The following is a 24,964-nucleotide window of genomic DNA, read 5'->3' on the forward strand; positions in this document are numbered from 1 at the left end:
CTCAGAAATTGCTTACTGCACCTTTAAAAGTAACGGCTCTTATTGGCATTGATTGTTCCATATAGAACTTTTTTTACAACCATGGAACTGATATAAGAAAGGTTTTAATGGAGTTCTTCACACTAGGAAAAAGTGGTTCTTTTAAGAACTGTTCACTGACAGGTTCTTTTAGGGAACCAAAAATGGTTATTCTATGGCACTGCTGAAAAAAAAAAAAAAAAAATCTCTTTTGGAACATTTATTTTTTAGGCTGTATCTACTTATATATACTTTCCGGCACATGTGACTTGGCTTTTATAATCTCAGCGGTGGCTTGTTATGACACAGGGGCCTTTTCTAATTGACCTTCGCGTCCCATTCCTCTCTGTCCTGATGATGATGTGGATGTGTGTATTAGGACAGGAGAGGATCAGTGTCATATCTATAATCCGGGCGCATTATAATGTTGCTGACACATGATCACATGACCAACAAAGTGCAATGAAGTTAGCTTTGACCTCAGATAAAACGTTGTTTAACCTCAAATGTCGGTTGCGACGGGTTGTATGTTTAATCAAATGCATGCAAATTGTGGACACTTTGACATGGGGTGACTAATTAATAAACTGCATTATAGTATAGACAAGTTCAGTGTCCCGTTGAAGGCCCTTAATACGGCTCATAACAAATTTGATATCAGTACTGATATTTAAAGAGCAATTTAGAGAGCTGACAGATAGATAAATACACAGACTTAATTTTTTTAAATTTAATAATGCATTAAATAATTTAATAATGAGATGTACAGAAAATTGTTTAATTTAAATTGACAGCTATTTGACAATATTAACTAAAATCTGCACAAATATCTAAATATATCATATAAAATATATCAAAATATTTAATGGCAGTGTTATGTTTGAGACAGATATGAAGGAAACATTTCAAAATGCCATAGCAGCGGACAATTTTAATAAGGATATATCTGATATCTACAAATCCATCAGACATTAACAAACTCTAAAACACGTCAAACAAAATCAGCCATGGAGTCATGAAAATGAGCTGTATACCCCTTCCTGTTGTTCTGAGAAACTCAAATTTGACCCACATTGAAAACCATCAATAATTCATGAATTCTTAACTGTGTTTTATATGCTCCCAAAGAGCATTCGGGGGAAACTAGTTTCACCTGAATACTGATGGAGTAACACAATTGGAGGTAAAAACATGAAACCAAAAGAGTTAATATCAATCACTTTTGTATTATTTTGTAATATTTAACTTATTTTTTAATAATGTATTTGTCAGTGAATGGTGAACTTCTTACAGCTACACTTTACACATCCATCACAACAAATTCATCCCCTCCACTTACACAAAACCGTTTGCTGTGGAACCACAAGTGCTTTGAAAAGTGCTGTTGTGGTTTTTGTTGTCATGTAGTGTTTTAAGAGGAAATTGCATCCAGAATATGCCTTGTACCCTGTGGTTCCTTCAAATCACATCATCTATTTAAAGGAATAGTTCACCCAAAATGAAAATGTTGTCATCATTTACTCAACCTCAAGTCGTTCCAAACCTGTATGAGTTTCTTTCTTCTGTTGAACACAAAAGAAGATATTTTAAAGAATGTTGATGGCACCCATAGTATTTTTTTTCCTACTATGGAAGTCAATGGGTGCCGTCAACTGTCTGGTTACAAACATTCTTTAAAATATCTTCTTTAGTGTTCAACAGAAGAAATAACTAAAACAGGTTTGGAACAACATGAGGGTGAGTAAATGATGACAAATTTTTCATTTTGGGGTGAAATATCCCTTTCAATGCTTTTGGGATAAAAATGTCTGCTGAATGTATAAATCTAAATGTAAAATAAATTATTCCCATTGTATATGTTGTACACTGTGCAATTTTTTTTTTTTTTTTTAGTTGTAAATAAAGATTATTGGAGTATATTTTAAAAGAAAATGCTACTTCAAAGTTGTTTATTTTAATGTGTTACTTTTTAGTTTCTTTATTATTAGTGTAGGGAACAGTTTGCCCGAGGAGCTTAATATGAGGAAAGTAAAATAGGCCCATTGTTCGATCAAAATAAACAAACAAACAAGCAAATTAAGGAAAAATTAAACATTGAAAGGCCATAACTTCTTCAAATATGTGTCAAATTTGACCTGTAAGAACCATAAACTGAACAGATTTTTAAAATAGTTGAATACTGGCTATTCTGGATATTCAAGAAGCGTGACAAATCACTATTTTCAAATTGTTTTTGTAAGAACGCAAGCTATTCCCTTGTGGGCAAATATAACAAAGCAACAGCAACCGCAAGCCGCTAAAATCTTAATATATTCTGCTTTATCTAATATCGCACGATCAAAAACCCGAGAAGTGTACCTTCGTCAACCTCTCTCTCTCTCTCTCTCTCTCTCTCTCTCTCTCTCTCTCACTCACTCACTCACTCAAGGGTTGGTTATGAGGGCTCGTCTTTCACAAGAGGCGTTGCTCTTCGGCAGTGGCGCTTCTCTGCAAGGCAAAAAAGAAATTTCCGCTTCCTGCACCGATAAACAACTAACGCAACTTGAGAAACACTGGCAGCGAGTTTCACGGCGAACATCGGATCCAATTGCAGCGCTGCGCGCGTCGCGATCGCTACAATTGAGCCTCGGTCCTCGTGGACGGATGATTGTGGTGCAGTAGAGGATCGACCCTCCGACAACAGCCGTTTTATTCGGGTTTTCTCTCATTGTTTTCAAACATAAGGTTCCTCCAGTATGTCGGATCGGGGAGGGCTCCCGAGGACTGGAGGCGTACCGTCTCCGCAGCCCTCCAAACCGATGGCGATCACCTCCAATCGGCCGGTGCACATGAACCTGTACGCCACCTGGGAAGTGGACCGATCGTCCCCGAGCTGCGTGCCGAGGTAAGGCGCTTGTAGACCGGGGAGGAAAGCAGCAATGCACCGCCGGATAATGCACGAGGTTCAGGGCTTTTACTTGACATTTATCCACAAACCTGGAGGGAATACGAGTGTGGATATAACTAGATGTAATTAATGAATAAATTAAGGGTAGGCAGTTTTCAACACGATATATGTCGCGGTTTGCAGCAAAAGCGATATGAAGAATGAACGGTGTCTCAATCTGAACACGACAGTGCGGTAAAGACAACCAGAGCAACTTCTGCTTAACAAAGAGCTGGAGGTGAAATGTTCAGACATGCAGGGGTTCATGTATTGTATTCCAGCCTGTCAGTGGTCTGGATTATTTGTCTGGAATACTGCCGTAGAGCTTCATGCATTGTATCCCTATCTGCTGTTCAGGAAAATATTGGAAAAATTGATAGCCTTCGACCGATATTGCATTTTTATTGACCCGTATTGATACAGGCTATTGTTATTCAGTTCAGATATATTTTTTGATTATTTTTCTTATTATTTATTTATTTTATTTTTTTTAAATATTATTTACCCAAATTATGCCATTTATTGCTAGACCCAATATTGACAAACTGGAAACCGATTAAGTTGGAAGTGAATATCAGGAAAAATATCTCTTCCCATTTAATAGAGTAATCCTGGTTTATCCTATTCATGCATTGTATTCCATCCTGGGAATAGTGTGAAATGTATATTTGGAATGTTTATTGGTGTAACAGATCCTAGAAATGCTAGGATACTGTTTTACTGTATGTAGAGAAGAATTCATGCATTGGGAATGGTATGGAATTGGTTTGGGATTCTGCAATGGTAACTGTAGAGCTTGCTGTGTTTTATTCCAACCTGGTGTTCTGGAAAATATGGGATAGCGATAGACTGATATTTGGTTTTATGTGTATTTTTTATGTTAATGTAACATTTTTTAAAATAATATAATTAATTATTATTATTATTATTACCTCACAAATTATGGCATCTTATTGGTAGACCCAATATTAAACAACTGAGAACCGATTAAGTTGATTGTGAATATCGGGAAAAAATATCTCTCCCCACTTAATGGAGTAATGCTAGTTTATCCTATTCATGGATTGTATTCCAGCCTGGGAATAGCCTGAAATATATGTTTGGAAATTCGCATTGTTGGGAATATATTGATGTGGTAGATCCTAGAAATGTTGTTTCAGAATGTGCAGCGATTCACATGTTGTATTACTGAAATTAGTCTTGTATACATTGGCTTGGGATGCTGCCATGGTAACGGAAGAGCTTCATGCTTTGAATTCCAACCTGGTGGTCTGGAATATGTTGCTGTCATGTGGTAATCCTAATGCTGGTTTAGAATGTGTAGAGATTCAGGCATTGTGTTCTAAATTGGGAATGGTATGGAATTGGTTTGGGATGCTGCCATGGTAACTAGAGCTTCAAGCTTTGTATTCCAGCCTGGCACCAAAGTTGCACTGCATGCCCATATTTGATCAGGTGAACATGTATGTGTGAACGTTTGAAGCAACTGTCCTCCTTTGAAAACCAATACTCCCTGTTGTTTTCTCCTGGAGTTCATATCGGCTATGGATACAGACAACACAGACACGTGAAATGGCTGCCCATTGAAGCTAATTGGTTTATTTGTATTAAATGCGTATTGATGGAGCAATTGGGATAGATCTGGGTTACACAGTATGTGCTTGTTTTGCATGGCTTCATGCTGCTTGTATTGACAGGAAACTAAAAATACACCGAAATATTGATCAACTTGTTGATGTTTTGTGTTTGGCCGGAGCCGATGGCTGTATTCAAAATGTAATGCATTAGGAAAAGAGCATAGCGCTCTTCTTTCCACTACTATCATCTTGCTCGGGACTGCTATTAAATATTAATGTGATCTTGTTTTATGTCTAATTCAGGTGGACAATAGCCCTGTAACTCACCCCAGCTACTTAATTAGAACTAAAGATGGCACAATAGGCGGCACAGGGCACCCATGTGGCGCGTGTCTGATTTCTGACTGTGTTCTACGTGTTTGTGAGTGTGTAAATGTGTGCATCTTTGCGTGAAAACTGGGAATAGGAATGGGAATTGACGAGCAGTAACAGCACAGTAACAGTTCTTGGTTCAAACTGGACATAATGATAGTAATGACTCACAGTTCAGTGAATAAGTCAAGAACCGCTTTGGGCTGCAGTTCCCTAAAGCATCGTAAGCCTGAGTAGATCATGGCAATCATTGGCACTAATGGTCTCTACTTTTGGAAAGACAGATTCAAACCAATAATCCAAGAGTTCAAGTCTTTTTGACTGACTCATTTAAAAGAACCTACTCATGAAAGTAATCATTTGGTGATTCTGGCTACTACATTGATTGTGCTGTATGTTTGTTGACGTAGCATTGGTGTAAGAATGCAGCTGTTCATAAATAGTTGGAGGGCTGGGTATTTTCATGATTCGATTCGATTTCTATTCACATGCTTCCGATTTCGATTCAATATCGATTATTTTGGACGTAGTATATCAGATACATTACAGTACATGGCAAATTTTCTAATGCTGTAAACTACACATGGGAGTCAGTTGGTACTACATTACTATAATATTGAAGGTTAAAATTAACTTATTTATATACAAACACTTAAATTACACTCAGTGATGTTTTTTATAATAAATAAAGTTTAGAATTACATAATCATATTTCTACTCCACTTCGTTTTTTTGAAATATAAACATTTAAATCGTGGCTGTCATAACTGATTTATTCAAACATGCATCAAATATTGAAGAACATTAAAAATTATAATGAATATGTAACGTGCATATATTTATCAGAATGCTGCTCTCTAGAGTTCATTTTTCTAGCTGACTAACGAGTTTATGGTCACTGAATATGTTTTTCTGAGATAAATGTGACGTTACGTGACATTGTTTACAAACTGTTTTATTGACGTCTTTCTGAGGTTGAAACACTGATTGAGCGATTACACGAGACATGATACGGATTTCAGTAAGTTGTACTATATATTTTAACATACCTTCAGATGTTTAGTCATGTTTATTTCGCGCTGTAACTGGTATTAAAGCGGAGGAGTGGATGTTCACATGCACTCTGTGCTGCCGCTTCTCTTTAACTGAGGCGCTACAGCGATCTGTCACGCCACATTAAAGAGCGCCAAAACGCTTTATTTTTTGAATCTCATAATAAGATGGACGTCATTTGAAATCTGAGACTTTGTTTCATAACAAAAGTAACAAAGCACAAAGATTATTGTGATTTATTGGTAAGAGGCGCGCTACATGTTCTGTTCATTCATTAACTGAAAACAGACTAGACTAATCGATTATTGGGATTTAAGAATCGATATCGGTTCGCAAAAATGAGAATCGATTAAAATCGAGAAATCGATATTTTTTTTCCCAGCCCTAGTTGGAACCAAATAATTCTACTCAATTTTCTTTTGTAAATTGAACCTGTTCTGAATAAAGGCCTATTCATATCAAAAACGATAACTATATTAGCGTCCACACCAATGCATGATAACATTCTGTTTATTATAAGTATGATGCAGTTATTTTTGTCATCTACCAATTTAAATGTTGGACCTCTAATTGGCTGCAATGTTTTTATCAGCTCAAAAAAATAGTTTTCGAAAGTGATCCCAACTATATTATTCTCATTGTTATTGTTATAATTGTGGTGTGGACTGTGCTATTGTCATAGAATTAGAACGATTAGTAAAACGTTATATATGCTGAAAAAAAATTGACGCAAGTCAGATTTACTTGACAATTTTTACTCAGAAATTGCTTCTATAATAATAAGACGAGCTCCAAGTAACATGTTGAATTGTTGTAAAATTTGAAGTAGAAAAACTAAAATGGTAATTTCTTGTAAAACATACTCTTTGTTTTATTTACAACTTTGAATAATAAAGGTTATAGTTGTCATCCTTGGTGTGAAAGGGCTCTAAGAATAGTCCTCGATTCCCAACCCTGCAAGTGACTGTAGCATGTGAGCTGTCATTTGTATCTGCACGTCAACCGTTTTGTTGTCCCAGGTCTGTCATTTGTCTGATATTTGTTAAGATAAAATCCCTCTTTGCAAAAAACCCCTGAGCGTCTTTTGGCAGCTGAATCATTGATTGGTGCCAAAGGCCAGCGGGAAAACAGATTGACACCTCATTCAACACAAACAACAACAACAACACATTACATCGAGCCTCATGCCATTATATTCACACTTCTGTCATACACTTCCCATAAAACCTTCAATACAAGGATGTAACCAAATGTTCAGTAATGAAGTAGTTTAGTCTTTGAAAAAAAAAAAAAAACCCACAATGATCGACCACAAACATTGACGTCACTGACACCAAAATGCCATTGTGTCTCACATCTGTAGCTAGGGACTGAACGTAACACGTAATTTCTGAATTCTTGATAGGAACGTGGGCTTGGTGAGAGTGAGCTCAAGCTTCACTGGTTTTAATTTCAGTCTGTTCCTCACACAAAGCAATCTTATGGCTTTATTTGATTTGGAATATAGTGCACAAACCATATGGACCATTTTTATGGTTGTTTTTTGTCTTTTATTGCAGATTGACAGATAGCTGTGGGAGGATTCTTATCTTTTGAAGGGGACCTAATATGCCCTTTTTCAAAGTCTTGATTTTGTTTTTGGACTCTACTAATAGGATTTCATGCATGAATGTTCAAAAAACACATTATTTTTCACATATTTGACATTGATTGGTCAGCTGGACCAGTGTGTTGTGATTGGTAAAGAGCTTCCAGTGTACCAGAGCTGCGAGTTTCACTACTATCTAACTCAAACAGGCCCCGCCCCTTTATTTTGCATATCCCTTGGGTGGGAATTATTTAAACGAGGAGTATTCTGATGTGTTTGTTCCCGGAAGAAAACTCAAGACTACAATCAAGGCTTTGCAGACATTTTTAATTCTCAAACAGCAACAAAAAATAATGTTTTTTTTTTTTTTTTTTTTTTAGAGTCAACTATTCCTTTAACTTTAAAACATTTCTGTTCATATTGAGGTGTATTTTCAGTATAAACATTGAGTTTGGCACAGAGACTCTGGTTATTTCCTGTTCATCTGCATCTGTTTCCCTCTGCAGTCTGAAGGCTGACGATGTCACATCCTTTTGTTTGCGCTGCCACCGATTTCTGGAGTCACGCTTTGTTCACCTGATTTGATTGCTGAGCACAAAAAGAGAACAAATGAAGCCGACAGTCTGAGAGACGAGGATGGAGGGAGATGCAGAGAGATTTCACACAGAAAATGTGAATTAGGGAGCGAGAGAGTGTTGGGGGGGGGATGATGGGACGAGGGTGGAAAGGTAATTGCTACTGCCGCAAGATTCTGAGGGAGAAAAACGAAACTGTGTGGCACTCAATCAATACAACAAGCCGCCACTCGAAAAACTATCTGGTCTGAGATCAGTCTGAAATTGAATTCACCTTGATATCTATGAGACCGAACAATGAAATGGATGCTACGGCTGACATCAGCTCAGAAAGACAATGCCACAGAGATGATTGGGCTTTAAGAAAAAAAAAAAAAAAAAAAATTAATACCCCCCCCCCCAATCCAGTTTCACAACATTTAGACTATAGAATTTTATGATTTGATGTAAAATCTGTTTATTATTATTATTATTATTATCAATGAACAGGCTGTGAATTACAGGGATTTATTTGTATATTGATTTTATTTATTATTGATATTATATTATTATAATATGAATATATTATTATATTATTTATTATTTGCATTTTATTATTATATTTTGAATGAGCGTTTATTTCATATTTTCAGTTTTATTTTTACATTTTAGTGATTTTATGTGCTTTTGTCATTTTTTTTAGTATTTGTATTTAGCTTTTATTTATAATATATATTTTTTTATTTATAATATACTTCAATATATTTAAGGGTGTTTTTAAGGTTAGGCCTAAGTTTTTCATCTAATATTTATATTTTATTTTATTTAATCTTTATCTCAGTTAACGATAAAGATTTTTAATATTTTACTTTTAGCAATTTTAACAATAGCAGCACTGAGGTTTATTGCTTCAGGAAGGCGTGTGTGAACTAGTGTTAAGTGTTATTACACTCAAGACTTGCCCTTGCAAGATCTGCCTTCCCTTCACTGGAAGTGTTGGGGAATTTTCGACGGTTGCATTATGGGTAATCTTTGCTCGGGCTGCCATAAAGTGAACGGAGATGTGAGATGCCTGACATTCTTCTCCTTCCTTTTAAATTTGGAAATTCTCATGACTCTGCCATGATACACCGTTTCGGGTGCGGCGTCGGCGTTATTAGCCCTGCGGTGCTGTCGCCTCCGAGCAGGATCCGAGCTGATTAAGATGGACATTCCCATTTTGTCGTTCTTTCTTTCTTTTCCTTGCTCAGGTCGAGGATTTCTCTCTCTTTCTCAGAGTCAGCTAGATGGTTACACTCTTCAAAATAAAGACTCACTGCTTTGCAGTGAAGCCACGCACATAGATGGTGTTACACATTTTATAAATTTAAAATAAATTTAATGAGATTTACTTCTTTTCAGCAGTTTTGTATACATCTCATTTCCTATCATTTATTAATATTATATATACAGTGGTGAGTCAAAACATTATGACCTCTTGCTGTTGTTGGTCCTCTGCTTGCCACCAAAACAGTGCCGACCAGCTGAGGCCTGGACTCCACTAGACCCCTGAAGGTGTGCTGTGGTATCTGGCACCAAGATGTTAGCAGCAGATCCTTCAAGGCCCGTAGGTTGTGAGGTGGAGCTGCCGTGGATCAAACTTATTGGTCCAGCACATCCCCACAGATGCTCAATTGGATTGAGATGTGGTGAATTTGGAGGCCAGGACAACACCTTGAACTCTTTATCATATTCTCCAGATGAGACAGTCTTCGTTGTCCTCATTACCCAGTCGATTTGCCATAACAATTTGGGCCTTGTCAAAGTCGCTCAGATCCTGCACATTTCTCCTGCAACCAACATGTTTACTTGCTTACCATCTAATCTACCCAGACCTTAATGTATAGCCTTGTTAGGAGATGATCAACAATATTCGCTTCACCTGTGACTGGTCATAATGTTTTGGCTCATCAGTGTATATGACCTTCAAATCGGCTGTCAGCCTCCCTGTTCTCTAAATATCTGTATTAGCATAGAAAAATCCTTATTGTTCAACTACTAGTTATGTTATATTAAAAACTACAAAGCAGCAAAATGGATCCATTTTGCCATAATGAATACTGCTATAAAAACAAGTAATTCAGAGTCTAATCATGTGAGCAGCTTTGAGCAAAATGTTTGATTTGTCATTTTGTAATTGCAGTAATTCAGATGACGTGAACGCAGCATTAAAAAGTCTCTCAAAAGGCATCAAGCTGATTTTTTTTTTTATCCTTTATTTTTAAGTGTGCAAGGTTGTTTGCATTGAGTCTTTCCTTATTTTTCTGAGTAAATTCCTGACACCTTCTGTTTCTAAGTACACGCTGTAGTTTTGACGTCTGCTGCTTTAAATGCATGAGCTCTTTAAAGTAGAATAGCGTTTTTGAATGAATCTCTTGAATGAATGATTCAATGACATACATTTTTTAAGTCACTTGTCGCCACCTACTGGTGTAACGATGTAATCGATACAATCTTTATTTGAAGCAAGCTTAAGTCACTTTCAAACGGTGATTTGCTCTGTTTTGATCACTTCTGGAGACATCAGTGTTTATATCCGAACTATAAACTTTGATCCCAGTACTTCTGTGATAATTTGAATATTTGTGACACAGAATTAACGAAACTGTTCGAAAAGATGTTTGTGAAGTAGTTTTACACCTATACTTGCCAGCTGCTTTCACTGGGTCAGCGGCAGCACCAATGCAGATTTGAATCTTTAAGTGCGATTTTGTCAAAGGTTTAATAGACAAGACAGATTGTTGTCATTTATGAGTGAGATTTGTGATATTTTAATGATTAATCGTGAAGCTCTAGAAGCTCTCGGCTTTTAGAGCCCTATAAAATCAGCCCTCTATTCTATCTTTTGTTTTAAATTTTATGGATATGATTGTTTTTAAGGGTTAAATAAAATTTAATAATCAAAAAACATCTCTAATTAATTACATTCATAACACCATGAAACTTAAAATAAAATAAAAACAAATGTAAAAATATATTTAAAAAATAACAACAATTGCTTTACAACAGATTATTATTATTATTATTATTATTATAAACAGTAATACATTTCTATCATAATTCATGTTAAATCAAACTTTTATTTTGGTGGGTTGTATTGAAGACCTTTGAGTTTTTGTGATATGATGTAGTTGTAAATGTATTATTTTGACATTAAATTTAATGCATCAAATGATTTAAGAATGGTTTTATGCTGAAATATGTTCTGATCATATTTTCTGAATGATGCCTATTGTATATAAGCAGGTACTGACTCACACGCACATGTGCGTTGGAAGTTGCCGCACACATGATGCATTGTTTCTGCCTTTGATCTCTGATTTTACCTGCATATCAGCTTTATTTTCATGCATCAGCTTTGTTCCTGTCATTGTTGTGCATGTTTACGTCATCATTATTACTGTTATGAAACCCTACACTCTCTTAGAGACACTGCCAATGGAGAATTGAAACAAAGCCGCTTTATTATGTGCCTTAACTGATGCAATCCATGCGTAAGTGAAACCGCAGCAGTGGCGCGGCCGGAGTTCACCCCGCAGCATTGACCCACTGCAACGGTGAGATACTGACACAGTTAATCACGGCTGCCTCATGCAGTGTGTCACAACAGTGTTCAGCCTGTCAGTAGTCATGTGACTCGACGCCTGAGCCGCAAAACTACTGATGTGCTCGAATCCTGAAGCTTATTATGAAAGCTTAACGCTGACATGTGAGCGGCTGAACTGCGCCATTCACTTACCGAATTACTTCATCTGTAAGCGTGTGTTTCTGACAGATGCTTGAGATGATAATAGTTGGATGCATTTTCTCCAATTGTATTACAGTTAAAACATAACAACAATGCACTGATTTACTGAATCAGCAGCAGCGTTACGACGGTCTGACATGTTTCCTGTGATTGTAAATTGTATTTTTAATGAATATCACACACATACTCGTGTGATATTAGGCCAGCGACACACTGACCCACTAACACAGTGAGATGGCAGTCATTCATAACATCAAGATGTGACTGATATCACAGACTCAAGGACAGGACTGCCCACTCTTCAGTTCACATCCTCGTTCAGTTTTCTCTGAATTGTTCTGATTTGTAAAATGTTTGAAATAATGGTCAATGCAGTAAGTCTGAACTTAGCTTTTACAATCGGTCTGTCAGTGATGATAGAAAATCTAATAGGCATCTCAACAGGAATTTGATGACTCTGGTTCTAATACCATAATAGTATTTATTAATATTATGAGTTAGCATTTATTTTTATTTTATAAAACGGTTAGTTCCTGTCCTTGATTCTGATTGGTCAATAGCTGTGTTTTATTCACGATAAAACACGGCTATGACCGCTTCACCCAACGGTTCTGTGTATCACTACACAACACCCTTAGCAACTATTCTTAGCAAAGTAAACTGTTTGTTCTCAGTTGATATTGTTCATTGAAGCTTACTGTATTATGTAGAAGAGTATTGCGAGAAAGAAATTGAGTGAGCGAGTTTATTACCTGCATTCAGATTTAGCATTTTCCTTCAGGTCAGTCCTATGTTCATAATAAAAAATCTGTTTAAATCTCTGATGTATTATCTTGTCCTTTTAATAGTTAAGGGGTTTTCCCGTGACTGACAGCGCTAGTCAAAGCATTTGTCAGTTGCGTCTTGTTCCGTGTTCAAAACAATTCAGTCTTTTCAATGTAAAAGTTTTCGCTACTGACTGACACTCATAAAGACAGTCTTTGCCACCATCTAATGCCGTAATAATGTAACTTCTGTTGTTGTTCACGGTCAGTGACTATTTTTTCCGGCGGAAGCTTATGCAGCGTTTGTGCATAAAGGTACTTCGTAACGGATTTCGGACAAACTGCTGTCACTATGGCAGCATAACGCATAACGCGAATATAAAAGTCTTCACCACTGTGACTCACTCATAAAGACAGTTTTTGCAGCCATCTAATGGCGTAATAATGTAACTTCTGTTGCTGTTCACGGTCAGGGACTATTTTTTCCGGTGGAAGGAAGGCTTTTAGTGAAAGTTTACTTCATGAAAGTTACATATTTTCGGCTTTAATATTTGTATTGTGTGGTTTTATAAAAGCAATAAGGTACTCGAGGCTAGTGTTGTACCGTAAAAAAGTCATGGCTGAAGGGGACGCTTCGCGTCGTGCCTAACAACACCCTTCAGCCGTGACTTATTCACAATACAGCACAGCCTCTTGTACCTTATTGCTTACTTATCAGTTTTGTTTTGTTTTTTTTTATTGAAATTTTATTTTAAATTTTATTAATTTTGTAATGTGCTTTTGTCATTTTTATTAGTTTTTTAAATATTTCGATATAGTTTTAACTTATTTATCTTTTTATTTTTAATTATTTACCATTTTAGTCATTTAGTACTTAAACTGCAAACTTTAATGTAGTTTTTGTTATCTAATATTTATATCATATTGAATTTTATTACAAATATTTTTTTAATAGTTTTAGTTAACACTGGATTACAAATGGAAAAAATTATAACTCAAACTTTTTTTTTTTTATAAAAATTATAAAAGATTATGACAGTTATTACATTCTCAAAACGTATGAAAAACATTATCATGACTAATATTTAATATAAGCAAATATTTGTCATGATAATAAATATCATATGAGAATATTCCTAATTCACAATACAGTAATGTGCGAGAATCCCACTCCTGTGTAGACAAGTTTTTTTTAAATATTAAAAAATGAAAATTCAGATTCCAAATGGATAAATTAAAGATAGTGCTGCCAAACTGAATAATCATATATAATATAATATAATATAATATAATGTAATGTAATGTAATGTAATATACACACACACACATACACATATACATATATGTTACAACCGGCTCACAATTGTAACATGAATGAGAGGCAACACGGACGGGCAAGTAGAGAAAGAAGATGATTTATTCAACAAAATAACATATTTAACAAAAGTATTTAAACAATCAGTAGTCAGTATATGGACATCAGTAGTGAAGAGTGCATGAAAGAGGACTGTAGCTCAAGGTCTGAATGGATGTTAACACAAATAAATATAATCAACAGAAATATAATCAACAGCCCTAACATATACATATAGTTACAAACTTTTATGTTAGATGTTATTAATCTACAGCACTAATATATAATTGTTTGGAAAACTATTTAATTGCATTTCCTGTCTTATGTTTGCATCTGGATATTTAGAGTCAGAGGAAATGGCTTGAGATTATGACATCATCATCATCCTCATCCTCATAAGGTGTGGACGTCTTTCAGCTCCAGTGATGGTCATTACTCCGATTAACTTTCAGTCTCTCAGATTAGAATACGGTCGAATAACAAGGTCATGTGTCACATATGTGTATAAACGTGTGTTTGAATGCATGTAATCGGCGTGTTGGTGTTCGTGTCGTTCTCCACACCTTTTTTTCTCAGGCGTCTCAGCTGCTGTTGCAGTTGAACATCACTGAATGTTTATGATTGTTTCTGTGAAGCCACATTCTTCACAGCCGAACATCAGCACATTTCTGTGGAAGAAGAAAGCAAACGGTCTCTCTCTGTGTTTTCGGTTTTATGTGTTCATATCGCCAAAGCATTTGTACAGTAGCACAACGGTGCACCAAGATTTTGTGCATGTAAATTAAGGATAATGACAACAGGCAAAATTAACATAATACTTGATAAAGATATCTTTAAATAAAGTTAGAATAATATTTATACAGTAACTAGATTTTGCTAGTAGCTAGGTTCCCAAGTGCAAAAAAGTTGTGGGTGGTTGCCAGGCTGTTGCCGTCAAGTGAAATATTGCTCATTAATGAACCGTAGTAATAATGGAGAAACATTCGCTCTCCACATGTACTTCATTGCATTTCCATCTCATCTCAAATAAGATTAACGGTCTTTACATCATTAGCATCTAATAGTTTTAATGAGAGGCCAGTATGCCACGGTGTGTGTATGTGTGTGTGCCAGTGGATGAGTGTCACAGCTGGTGTCAGTTTATCTATCTCTTTAAAATGATCAGTGTTAAACTTGTTGCATAACAGGATGGACAAAATTATTAATTCATATATCTCTATTACACACTCGCCGATGATTTTGTGATGATTTTGTGAGCTTCCCACACATAGACTTCACTTGGGCGGGCCGCCCAGTTATATTAACTTTATATAATATGTTTTAAACGGTTGTAAGAATGCATATTTTACCTCTCTCATCTGAAGGATCAGCCCGCAATAAGCATAGACATTTCAAAATAAGAGTCCCGGTGTATTCCGGGCTTGTTTATAATTAAAAGTCACACGCTAAGTTTATTTTTTATTTTTTTTTTTTTTTTTTTTTCTTGCCATTATTGGTATTTTGGTTACACGATAAATTGTAGCCTATTTAATTTGATTTCCATTAAATTTATAGTAAACTTTTGTAGTTTCTGGCTGGAATGCTCCCCCACAGGAAGAAAAGACTAAAAACATTCTAGGATTATTCTCCTTATAATGGACTTCAATGGCCTCCAAATGGTTGAAGGTCAAAATTATAGTTTCAGTGCAGCTTCAAAGGGCTTTAAATGATACCAGATGAGGAATAAGGGTCTTATCTAGCAAAACGATCAGTCATTTTCGAAAAAAATTTAAATGTGTATGCTGTATATAAACAAATGATCGCCAAAAAACATTTTCAATAGTTTGTTTCAGTTATTAGTTTCAATAACAACACTATGTTTAGCAAAAAAAATAAATAAATAATAATAAAAAACAACACCACACACAGTTTCACAAAGAATATATCATTCCTTAGAAATAGTTCACCCAAAAATGAAAATTCTGTCATCTTTTACTCACCTTCAAGTTGTTCTGACTAAACCTGTATGAGTTTCTTTGTTCTGTGCAACTTAAAAGAAGATATTCTGAAGAATGTTGGTAACCAAACAATTTCTGGTCCCCATTGACTTCCACAGTATTTTTTTATTCATATTATGGAAGTCAATGGGGACCAGCTGCTGTTTGAATACCCACATTATTCAAATATCTTCTTCTGTGTTAACCTCATACAGATTTAGAACAACTTGAGGGTTAGTAAATGATGATGATTTTCATTTTTGTGTGAACTATCCCTTTAACATTAAAATAATTTGATTTAACATCAAAACCTTTTAAAGACTATATCTAGACACAACCACCAGTGTGTGGGGTTTCAAACAATTACCAAGTCTGTTTTAAACACTGAAAATGAAAGCTGAGAGAGTGTTTGATGGATATCACAGGTTGTTTTGAAAGTGTGTTTTCAGCGTGCGGGACGTCCCACTGCGTGTGGGAGTTCCATGACGTACTCGTGTCTCTTATCTGTCCAGAACAGTTCCCTCATAAAGGTCACAGAGTCACAGCAGCTTGAGTCATCATCTCTGAAGATTACATTAGTTTAGCCCGAGTGGGGTGTTTACAACCAGAAGTGAAACTTACAAGCATTGCATGTTTGATAATGTAGAAATTCCCTTTCATTAAATGTCTTCCATCATGAAATTGCCAATGGAAAAAAAAGGCTTTTTAATATTTTGATTCACCTTATAAAATTACTCGACCCTAATCTTTAAGCCACGGTCCAATCTAACAAACACAGCCGATTGAATAAAACTCTGCAGACTTGAAGTGCAGCACATCAGGCATTAACTTTAACAAACACAGTTAGTAAAGTTAACTTCAGTGGCAGGACGATGCAGGAGCGGCTAATGGGGCCAAAGACTGGACTAACCCCATTTGAAGTGTGTGTGTCTGTTCAAGTGAGCAAAAGCGGTGTGTGTCTGTGTGATCTGAACGTTGCCCAGGGGTTGTTAGCATGTCTGGGGAGATGAGCTTGACTTGTGAGCGGATCGCCACAGAGGACGTGAAGGAACAGACTTGTCCTTCCCGCGAGCGTGTCGAAGACGGAAGAAGGGTTATTACTGAGGAGAGGACGGAGGAATGGAAAGCTTTGTCAAAACGGATTTTGCACTGGGCGAAAGCCACGGGTCTATTGTACTGCATCCATTAAGAACCGAACGAGCCAAATGTCAGTTTTACTTGTGCATGTTTGTGTTTGCCCACCTACTTTTACGGTTTAATTTTAGCCTGTTATATTGTGTATGTATATGTGTGTGTGTGTGTGTGTGTGTGTGTGTGTGTGTGTGTGTGTGTGTGTGTGTGTGTGTGTTCACTGTCCCCATTCCTCTGGCTCTTTATGTTGGCTTGTTTATGCACGTATGACTGCATATTTTTGTACATGTCACTGAACAACATTTATCACGTTCAGCACGTCTTTTTGTATGTGTGTGTGTGCATCCAGTTTCAACACACATCATTGAAAACCCCATTAAGAGCAAGAAGAAACAATGAAAATAAACAGTTATACACTGTAGAATGGAATGTGTTTGTACTGTTAATATACTGACTTTTCCTGCAATTGCAATCCAGTTATAAATGAAAGACCCATCCATTGTTTTCATTTTGAAAGTACACTAAAAAATATTCCGTTACATTTGGGGTAAAAAAAAAAAAAGGCACCTGTGGTTGCCAGAAATTCACGGTAAAAAATACTGTGACACTAGCTGTTTCCATCACCCTGTTTTCATGCACATTTTGAAGTATCACATCAGAAACAAGTGATGGAAATGCCACATTTCGGGAAGAAATCCTTTAATTCACAAAGTACGCTCGCTTGAGGTGGTTTTTGAAAAAGAGTTCATGTGAATAATGGGAGATGGAAATGCTTTCTCCGAATAAATTCTGACGTAGCGAACATTAAACCCACGTGACTAAACGTTTGTTTCCGCTGATTGTGCTTTATTTACTGTTGGTTACTAGGTTACCAATACCACCGTCATCCACTCAAACAGCTTGATGGAAACCTAATTCGCATTTGTTTGTTTTTTTTTGTTTGTTTTTTTGCGAACTTTGAAAAGATTCACTTCACGTTTGGATGGAAACCCAGCTAGTGTTACCAGTTTTACAGGATGCCTGTATATTTTACTGTGCTGTATATTTCATTAAAGCTGCAGTCTGTAACTTTTTTTTGGTTAAAAATTATCCAAAAAAAGTGGCAGACATGTTACTTACTTGCTCAGATCGCATTTTCTGGTGAAAATTGTTATTTTGTACTTCCAAGATGTAGAATCTTTGATTCCGAAGTACAGTATCCACACCGATGTGGTGACTGACAGCAAACATTAGATTCATCTGCACTGAGGAGCCGTGCCGATGCACAACCCACGTAAAAATGATATTCCGCAAATAACTGCAATTGCAGGTCTCAAACAGAGATGGCGACAAAGAGGCAAAATTATGGACTGCAGCTTTAAGTGATATAATGTTAATAATATACCTGCACTATATTACCAAAAGTTTTGGGACGCCTGCCTTTACGTGCACATGAACTTTAATGACATCCCATTCTTAATCCATAGGGTTTAATATGGAGTTGCCCAACCTTTGCAGCTATAACAGCTTCAGCTCTTCTGGGAAGGCTTTCCACAAGGTTTAGGAGTGTGTTTATGGGAATTTTTGACCATTCTTCTAGAAGCGCATTTGTGAGGTCAGGCAGTGATGTTGGCGAGAAGGCCTGGCTCGCAGTCTCTGCTCTAATTCATCCCAAAGGTGTTCTATCGGGCTGAGGACAGGACTCTGTGCAGGCCAGTCAAGTTCCTCCACACCAAACTCGCTCATCCATCTCTTTATGGACCTTGCTTTGTGCACTGGTGTGCAGTCATGTTGGAACAGGAAGGGGCCATCCCCAAACTGTTCCCACAAAGTTGGGAGCAAGAAATTGCCCAAAATGTCTTGGTATGCTGAAGCATTAAGAGTTCCTTTCACTGGAACTAAGGGGCCAAGCCCAACCCCTGAAAAACAACCCCACACCATAATCCCCCCCTCCACCAAACTTTACACTTGGCACAATGCAGTCAGGCAAGTACTGTTCTCCTGGCAACCACCAAACCCAGAGTCGTCCATGGGATTGCCAGACAGAGAAGCGTGATTCGTCACTCCAGAGAACACGTCTCCACTGCTCTAGGGTCCAGTGACAGCATGCTTTACACCACTGCATCCGACGCTTTGCATTGCACTTGGTGATGTAAGGCTTGGATGCAGCTGCTCGGCCATGGAAACCCATTCCATGAAGCTCTCTACGCACTGTTCTTGAGAGGGCCACATGAAGTTTGGAGGTCTGTAGCTATTAAGCATTCTTTCACAAATGTTTGTAGAAGCAGTCTGCATGCCTAGGTGCTTGATTTTATACACCTGTAGCCATGGAAGTGATTGGAACACCTGAATTCAATGGTTTGGAGTGGTGTCCCAATACTTTTAGCAATATAGTGTACCAAAATATGCCTTTTTACCTTAAAATGTACCGATAACCACCACAATAATACAGGTGGCACAATAGAAAGCCACGTGATGAATCAGAGTTACCTGTTCATTAAACATATAGTGAATACTCGTGTGTATATAGACGGTGCACAGGGTCATACAAAGACAAAACACCATGATGTTTTTTTCTTATGTTAGGCTAGTATTAGTTGTTTTGTGGTATTGAAATTGGTGTGAGATTTATGAAATTTCAATGGTATAAAAAATTTTGATCTCAAATTTATTTAAATCAAAAATAACTATATTGTGATATATATTGTTATTATGAAATAAAATCACTCATATCGTGATAAAAGATTTCGGTCGTATTGCCCAGCCCAAGCTTGTGGAGATAATGTTGTTGAATTATTCTTTTCAGTTAACTGAAATATTGTTGTTATTATGATTATTTCAAATGTATTACTCTTGAGTTTGCTAATATATCATTAAATGATAAATTAATAAATTTCCCGTGATTGCATCAGTGCAGTCACCGATAGTGTGTGTTAAGGTGTGTATCATCTTGGCATCGGCACATGAACTCTGCCAGGTTTGGCAAAAACAGGAGCAGGTGTCGTCATGGAGACTGCAGGGGATGTCTTGTCTTCTGTCAACCTGTTCAGATTTACCAGTTTCACTAACAAAATCGTTACTTTGGTCAAATCCAATATAACTGGTGATTATAAAATGTGTCATGTTGGCTATTAGTATTATTGAATGTCTGTTTGTACATTCATACTAGTGATGTATCCAAATTAATTTTTTACTGAAAATAATTAAATGTTTTTAGTAATCAACACTTGAGTTGTATATAATCTGTCAATAATTTCAGCCATCCAAATCTTTTGGCCATGTTTTGGAGGATATTTTGGTTTTTCTGAAATCTCAGTTTATCACTAGTTCATACACTAGCAATAGCTCATCAACCACACAGAAAATCCTAGAAACCACCCAAAACACCTTAGCAATGAAACTAACAAGGCCTTCATCCCTTTAAACTTAAATCTCTCTTCAGATTAACCTTCAATCTGATTACTGAACTGTGTCTGTTTAAATTCACAGACAAGTCATTGCTAAGGCAACATTCAGACTTCTGTTTATAAAAATGCACTCAGGCTTCTCTTCGTTATTGTAATTTCCATGTTTACAGTTCAGAGCTCTGGGAAAACATCATTTCAACAGCATTTGTCTTCATTTAGGATGTGAACTCAAAAGTCATTCCACATTAATTATCCTTCTTTTGTTTGTCTGTATGTTGTTATTATGCATTTTTCAAGAAAAATATAACAGTTAACCACTATTTCAACAACTCAAAAATCAAAATGGGTCATGGGTGGGTCATATATGCTTTTTTTTTTTTTTAATTAGTTTTTAGTTTGTAAATAGCTTTATTTTTTAGGTTTAGTATAGGGCTGTCACGATATCAGATTTTTCTCTACACGATTACCATGGTAAAATAATTTACGATAGTGATATATCGTGCTATCTATTAGGGGTGTAACAGTACGCAAACATGATGAAGTCACGGATCGGTATGGTTCGGTGATGCAGGGGGGAGAAAACTATATATGAAGTTGCTTTCTTGCTTTTAATATTAAACCATTTTTTTTTTTTTTTTTTTTTTTTTTAACAAATTTGTTTCCATTTTTAAATAAATTAGATTATAATTAAAAATCTATCTTGGCTAATGCTGTAAACTATATACAGGGAGCCCTTTCTTGCACATTACTGTAATATTAAAAGTTACAATTAACAACAGAGCCCAAACTATTAAATTAGTTTCTATTTATTTTTAGATATAATAATCAAGAAAAAAAAACAAACAAACATATAAATTGCACATAAGGTAGGTTTTGCATTAACTTCTAAATCTAATTATAAATTTAATTTTCTACTCCAATTCATTTTTGAAAGATAATCATTTACACAGTTACTGTCACAACTTGTTTTCATGACAAATTTATTTACATACATTAAATAATCAAGACATTACTTCATTTCTCTCTGAGTTGATTTCTCTAGTGAACTAACATGCTGTGGACACTAAATGACTTGCCTGAGGTAATTGTAATGCTACGTGAGATGTTATTCTCAAGCTATTAATGTCTTTCTGCAGTTGAAACTCTGGTTGAGAGACTACATGTAAACACATCAATCGATCGTCTCTTCTTCTTCTGAATCGCCCGTGACTGACTGTATTCGTCGTCTGGCTATATGCACCATTACACCCCTAATATCTATAGAAATCTTGAAAAAATTTATTATCAGTCAATTTCATCTTTACTTTGTTTTCACAACATGCAATGATGTGATCACATCAATCACACCACTGCATACAAAAGTAACAATTACACTTAATGCCAACCAGTGAAAGAATTGTTGGGAGGGAACATGAAGAATCATTTTCACACATGAATTGGCACTGACCTTAACCTTATGTAAGTTTTTGGGATGTGCTGGAGTAGACTTTACAGAGTGCTCACCTCTTGCATTGCAATACAAGATCTTGACCAAAAAATGATGCACCTCTCGATGGAAATAAATGTTGTGATATTATTTCCATCAAGAGGTGCAATTCAAATCAATTTTTGGTCAAGATCTTGTGTTGACAATGCAAGAGGTGAGCACTCTGTAAAGTCTACTCCAGCACACCCCAAAGACTTTCAATAAAATTAAGGTCGGGACTCAGAGGTGCCAATTCACGTGTGAAAATGATTCTTCATGCTCTCTGAACCATTCTTTCACAATTTGAGCCTGATGAATCTTGACATTGTCATCCTGGAATATGGCCATGATGTGTCTTCCTACATGGTTAAGAAATGAAAAGCTACACACTCCATTTTTAAGGGTTAAAAGAACCGTTGCCAAACATATAACATGCTAGAAACAATCACTGTAATAATGATCCATTCATAGATTCTTAAGTATTTGCCTAATAAAATCCAAACAGCGACTTTTTTTTTTGGCCAGGCAGTGTATATTCTTTTATAGTATTCTATACGGAGATAAAGGCTATGTTGATTGGCATTGCATTATAAATATACATTATCCTTATGAAAATATCCGAGATGGCTTGAAGAACACAGATATAATAAAACACAAAGGTGCCAGCAGTTAACAGGTTAACGTAGCAATTTCAATTTCAGGGCTAGCAAAATAATGGCAACTCAGGGTACGTTACTGACCCTAAACTTGTAAACGGTAGTGTAAAACTGATCGTAGAGCAGCACGGTTACAGCAGGAGACTGTGCTGGTGTGTTGTGGTATGTAATGTAGGTGCTTGTATTTGTGCGTGTGTGTGCTTGTTTTTCTGTGGCTGAGTAAAAGTATGCGGTTGTGAAAGTGCGAAGGCAGAGACACGGGGGAGTGTCACACACAGACAGGAAAATGTTATTGCTCAGATGAAGCTCAGCACACTTCTCTACAAAGGAGTAGTAGGAGGAGTTGAGTACGAGTTGCAGCTCTTCAGAAATGTGTCAGGAGAGAGACAGGATGAGAGAGAGAGAGAAAGGGGGGGGGGATACAGGAGGATACAATGAGGAGGGATGCAGGACATCAGGTGGATTAGAAAATGAGATCTTTGTTTGTTTTGGTTAGTTAGTTTGTTTATTGAAGGTGAAGTGTAATCTCTGCAGCACCAAACAATCCCCCATCTTTCCTTTAGTAGTCAAACAAGAACTCCTCAGCTTTGCTAGGTGGTTGCTCGAGTGTTTTGAGTGGTTGCTCGAGTGTTTTGAGTGGTTGCTCAAGTGTTTTAGGGGTTGCTCAAGTGTTTTAGGGGTTGCTTGAGTGTTTTTGGTGGTTGCTTGAGTGTTTTAGGGGTTGCTAGGGTGTTTTGGGTGGTTGCTAGGGGGTTGCTTGAGTGTTTTGGATGGTTGCTTGAGTGTTTTGGGGGTTGCTAGGGGGTTGCTAGGGTGTTTTGGGTAGTTGCTAGAGAGTTTTGGGGGTTGCTAGGGGGTTGCTAGAGTGTTTTGGATGGTTGCTTGAGTGTTTTGGGGGTTGCTAGGAGGTTGCTAGAGTGTTTTGGGTGGTTGCTCGATAGTTTTGGGGGTTGCTTGGGTGTTTTGGGTGGTTGCTCGAGTGTATTGGGGGTTGCTAGGGGGTTGCTGGAGTGTTTTGGGTGGTTGCTGGAGTGTTTTGGGTGGTTGCTGGAGTGTTTTGGGGGTTGCTTGGGTGTTTTGGGTGGTTGCTAGGGGGTTGCTAGGGTGTTTTGGGTAGTTGCTAGAGAGTTTTGGGGGTTGCTAGGGGGTTGCTAGAGTGTTTTGGATGGTTGCTTGAGTGTTTTGGGGGTTGCTAGGAGGTTGCTAGAGTGTTTTGGGTGGTTGCTCGATAGTTTTGGGGGTTGCTTGGGTGTTTTGGGTGGTTGCTCGAGTGTATTGGGGGTTGCTAGGGGGTTGCTGGAGTATTTTGGGTGGTTGCTGGAGTGTTTTGGGTGGTTGCTGGAGTGTTTTGGGGGTTGCTTGGGTGTTTTGGGTGGTTGCTGGAGTGTTTAGGGGGTTGCTAGAGTGTTTTGGGTGGTTGCTCGAGTGTTTTGGGGGTTGCTTGGGTGTTTTGGGTGGTTGCTGGAGTGTTTAGGGGGTTGCTAGAGTGTTTTGGGTGGTTGCTCGAGTGTTTTGGGGGTTGCTTGGGTGTTTTGGGTGGTTGCTCGAGTGTTTTGGGGGTTGCTTGGGTGTTTTGGGTGGTTGCTCGAGTGTTTTGGGGGTTGCTAGAGTGTTTTGGGGGTTGCTAGGGGGTTGCTAGGGTGTTTTGGGTAGTTGCAAGAGAGTTTTGGGGGTTGCTAGGGGGTTGCTAGAGCGTTTTGGATGGTTGCTTGAGTGTTTTGGGGGTTGCTAGGAGGTTGCTAGAGTGTTTTGGGTGGTTGCTGGAGTGTATTGGGGGTTGCTAGGGGGTTGCTTGAGTATTTTGGGTGGTTGCTGGAGTGTTTTGGGTGGTTGCTGGAGTGTTTTGGGTGGTTGCTGGAGTGTTTTGGGGGTTGCTTGGGTGTTTTGGGTGGTTGCTAGGGGGTTGCTAGGGTGTTTTGGGTAGTTGCTAGAGAGTTTTGGGGGTTGCTAGGGGGTTGCTAGAGTGTTTTGGATGGTTGCTTGAGTGTTTTGGGGGTTGCTAGGAGGTTGCTAGAGTGTTTTGGGTGGTTGCTCGATAGTTTTGGGGGTTGCTTGGGTGTTTTGGGTGGTTGCTCGAGTGTATTGGGGGTTGCTGGAGTGTTTTGGGTGGTTGCTGGAGTGTTTTGGGTGGTTGCTGGAGTGTTTTGGGGGTTGCTTGGGTGTTTTGGGTGGTTGCTGGAGTGTTTTGGGGGTTGCTTGGGTGTTTTGGGTGGTTGCTGGAGTGTTTAGGGGGTTGCTAGAGTGTTTTGGGTGGTTGCTCGAGTGTTTTGGGGGTTGCTTGGGTGTTTTGGGTGGTTGCTGGAGTGTTTAGGGGGTTGCTAGAGTGTTTTGGGTGGTTGCTCGAGTGTTTTGGGGGT

General features: G+C 37.5%; 1 protein-coding gene across 2 annotated transcripts in view; it reads left to right on the forward strand.

Moving 5' to 3' along the window:
• Positions 1-2,454: 2,454 nt before the first annotated feature.
• The window catches only part of LOC127515496 (phosphofurin acidic cluster sorting protein 1-like), a 61,470-nt gene continuing 38,960 nt past the window's right edge, over positions 2,455-24,964 (forward strand). The window contains exon 1 of one of the 2 annotated variants that reach the window (XM_051899185.1): positions 2,455-2,902. In XM_051899185.1, the coding sequence (XP_051755145.1) occupies positions 2,754-2,902 (149 nt within the window). In that variant the 5' untranslated portion in view covers positions 2,455-2,753. The remainder of the gene's footprint in view (positions 2,903-24,964) is intronic. The other variant, XM_051899184.1, reaches the window with a different exon arrangement.

This window comes from Ctenopharyngodon idella, chromosome 7 (assembly GCF_019924925.1).
Source record: "Ctenopharyngodon idella isolate HZGC_01 chromosome 7, HZGC01, whole genome shotgun sequence".
Classification (NCBI taxonomy): domain Eukaryota; kingdom Metazoa; phylum Chordata; class Actinopteri; order Cypriniformes; family Xenocyprididae; genus Ctenopharyngodon; species Ctenopharyngodon idella.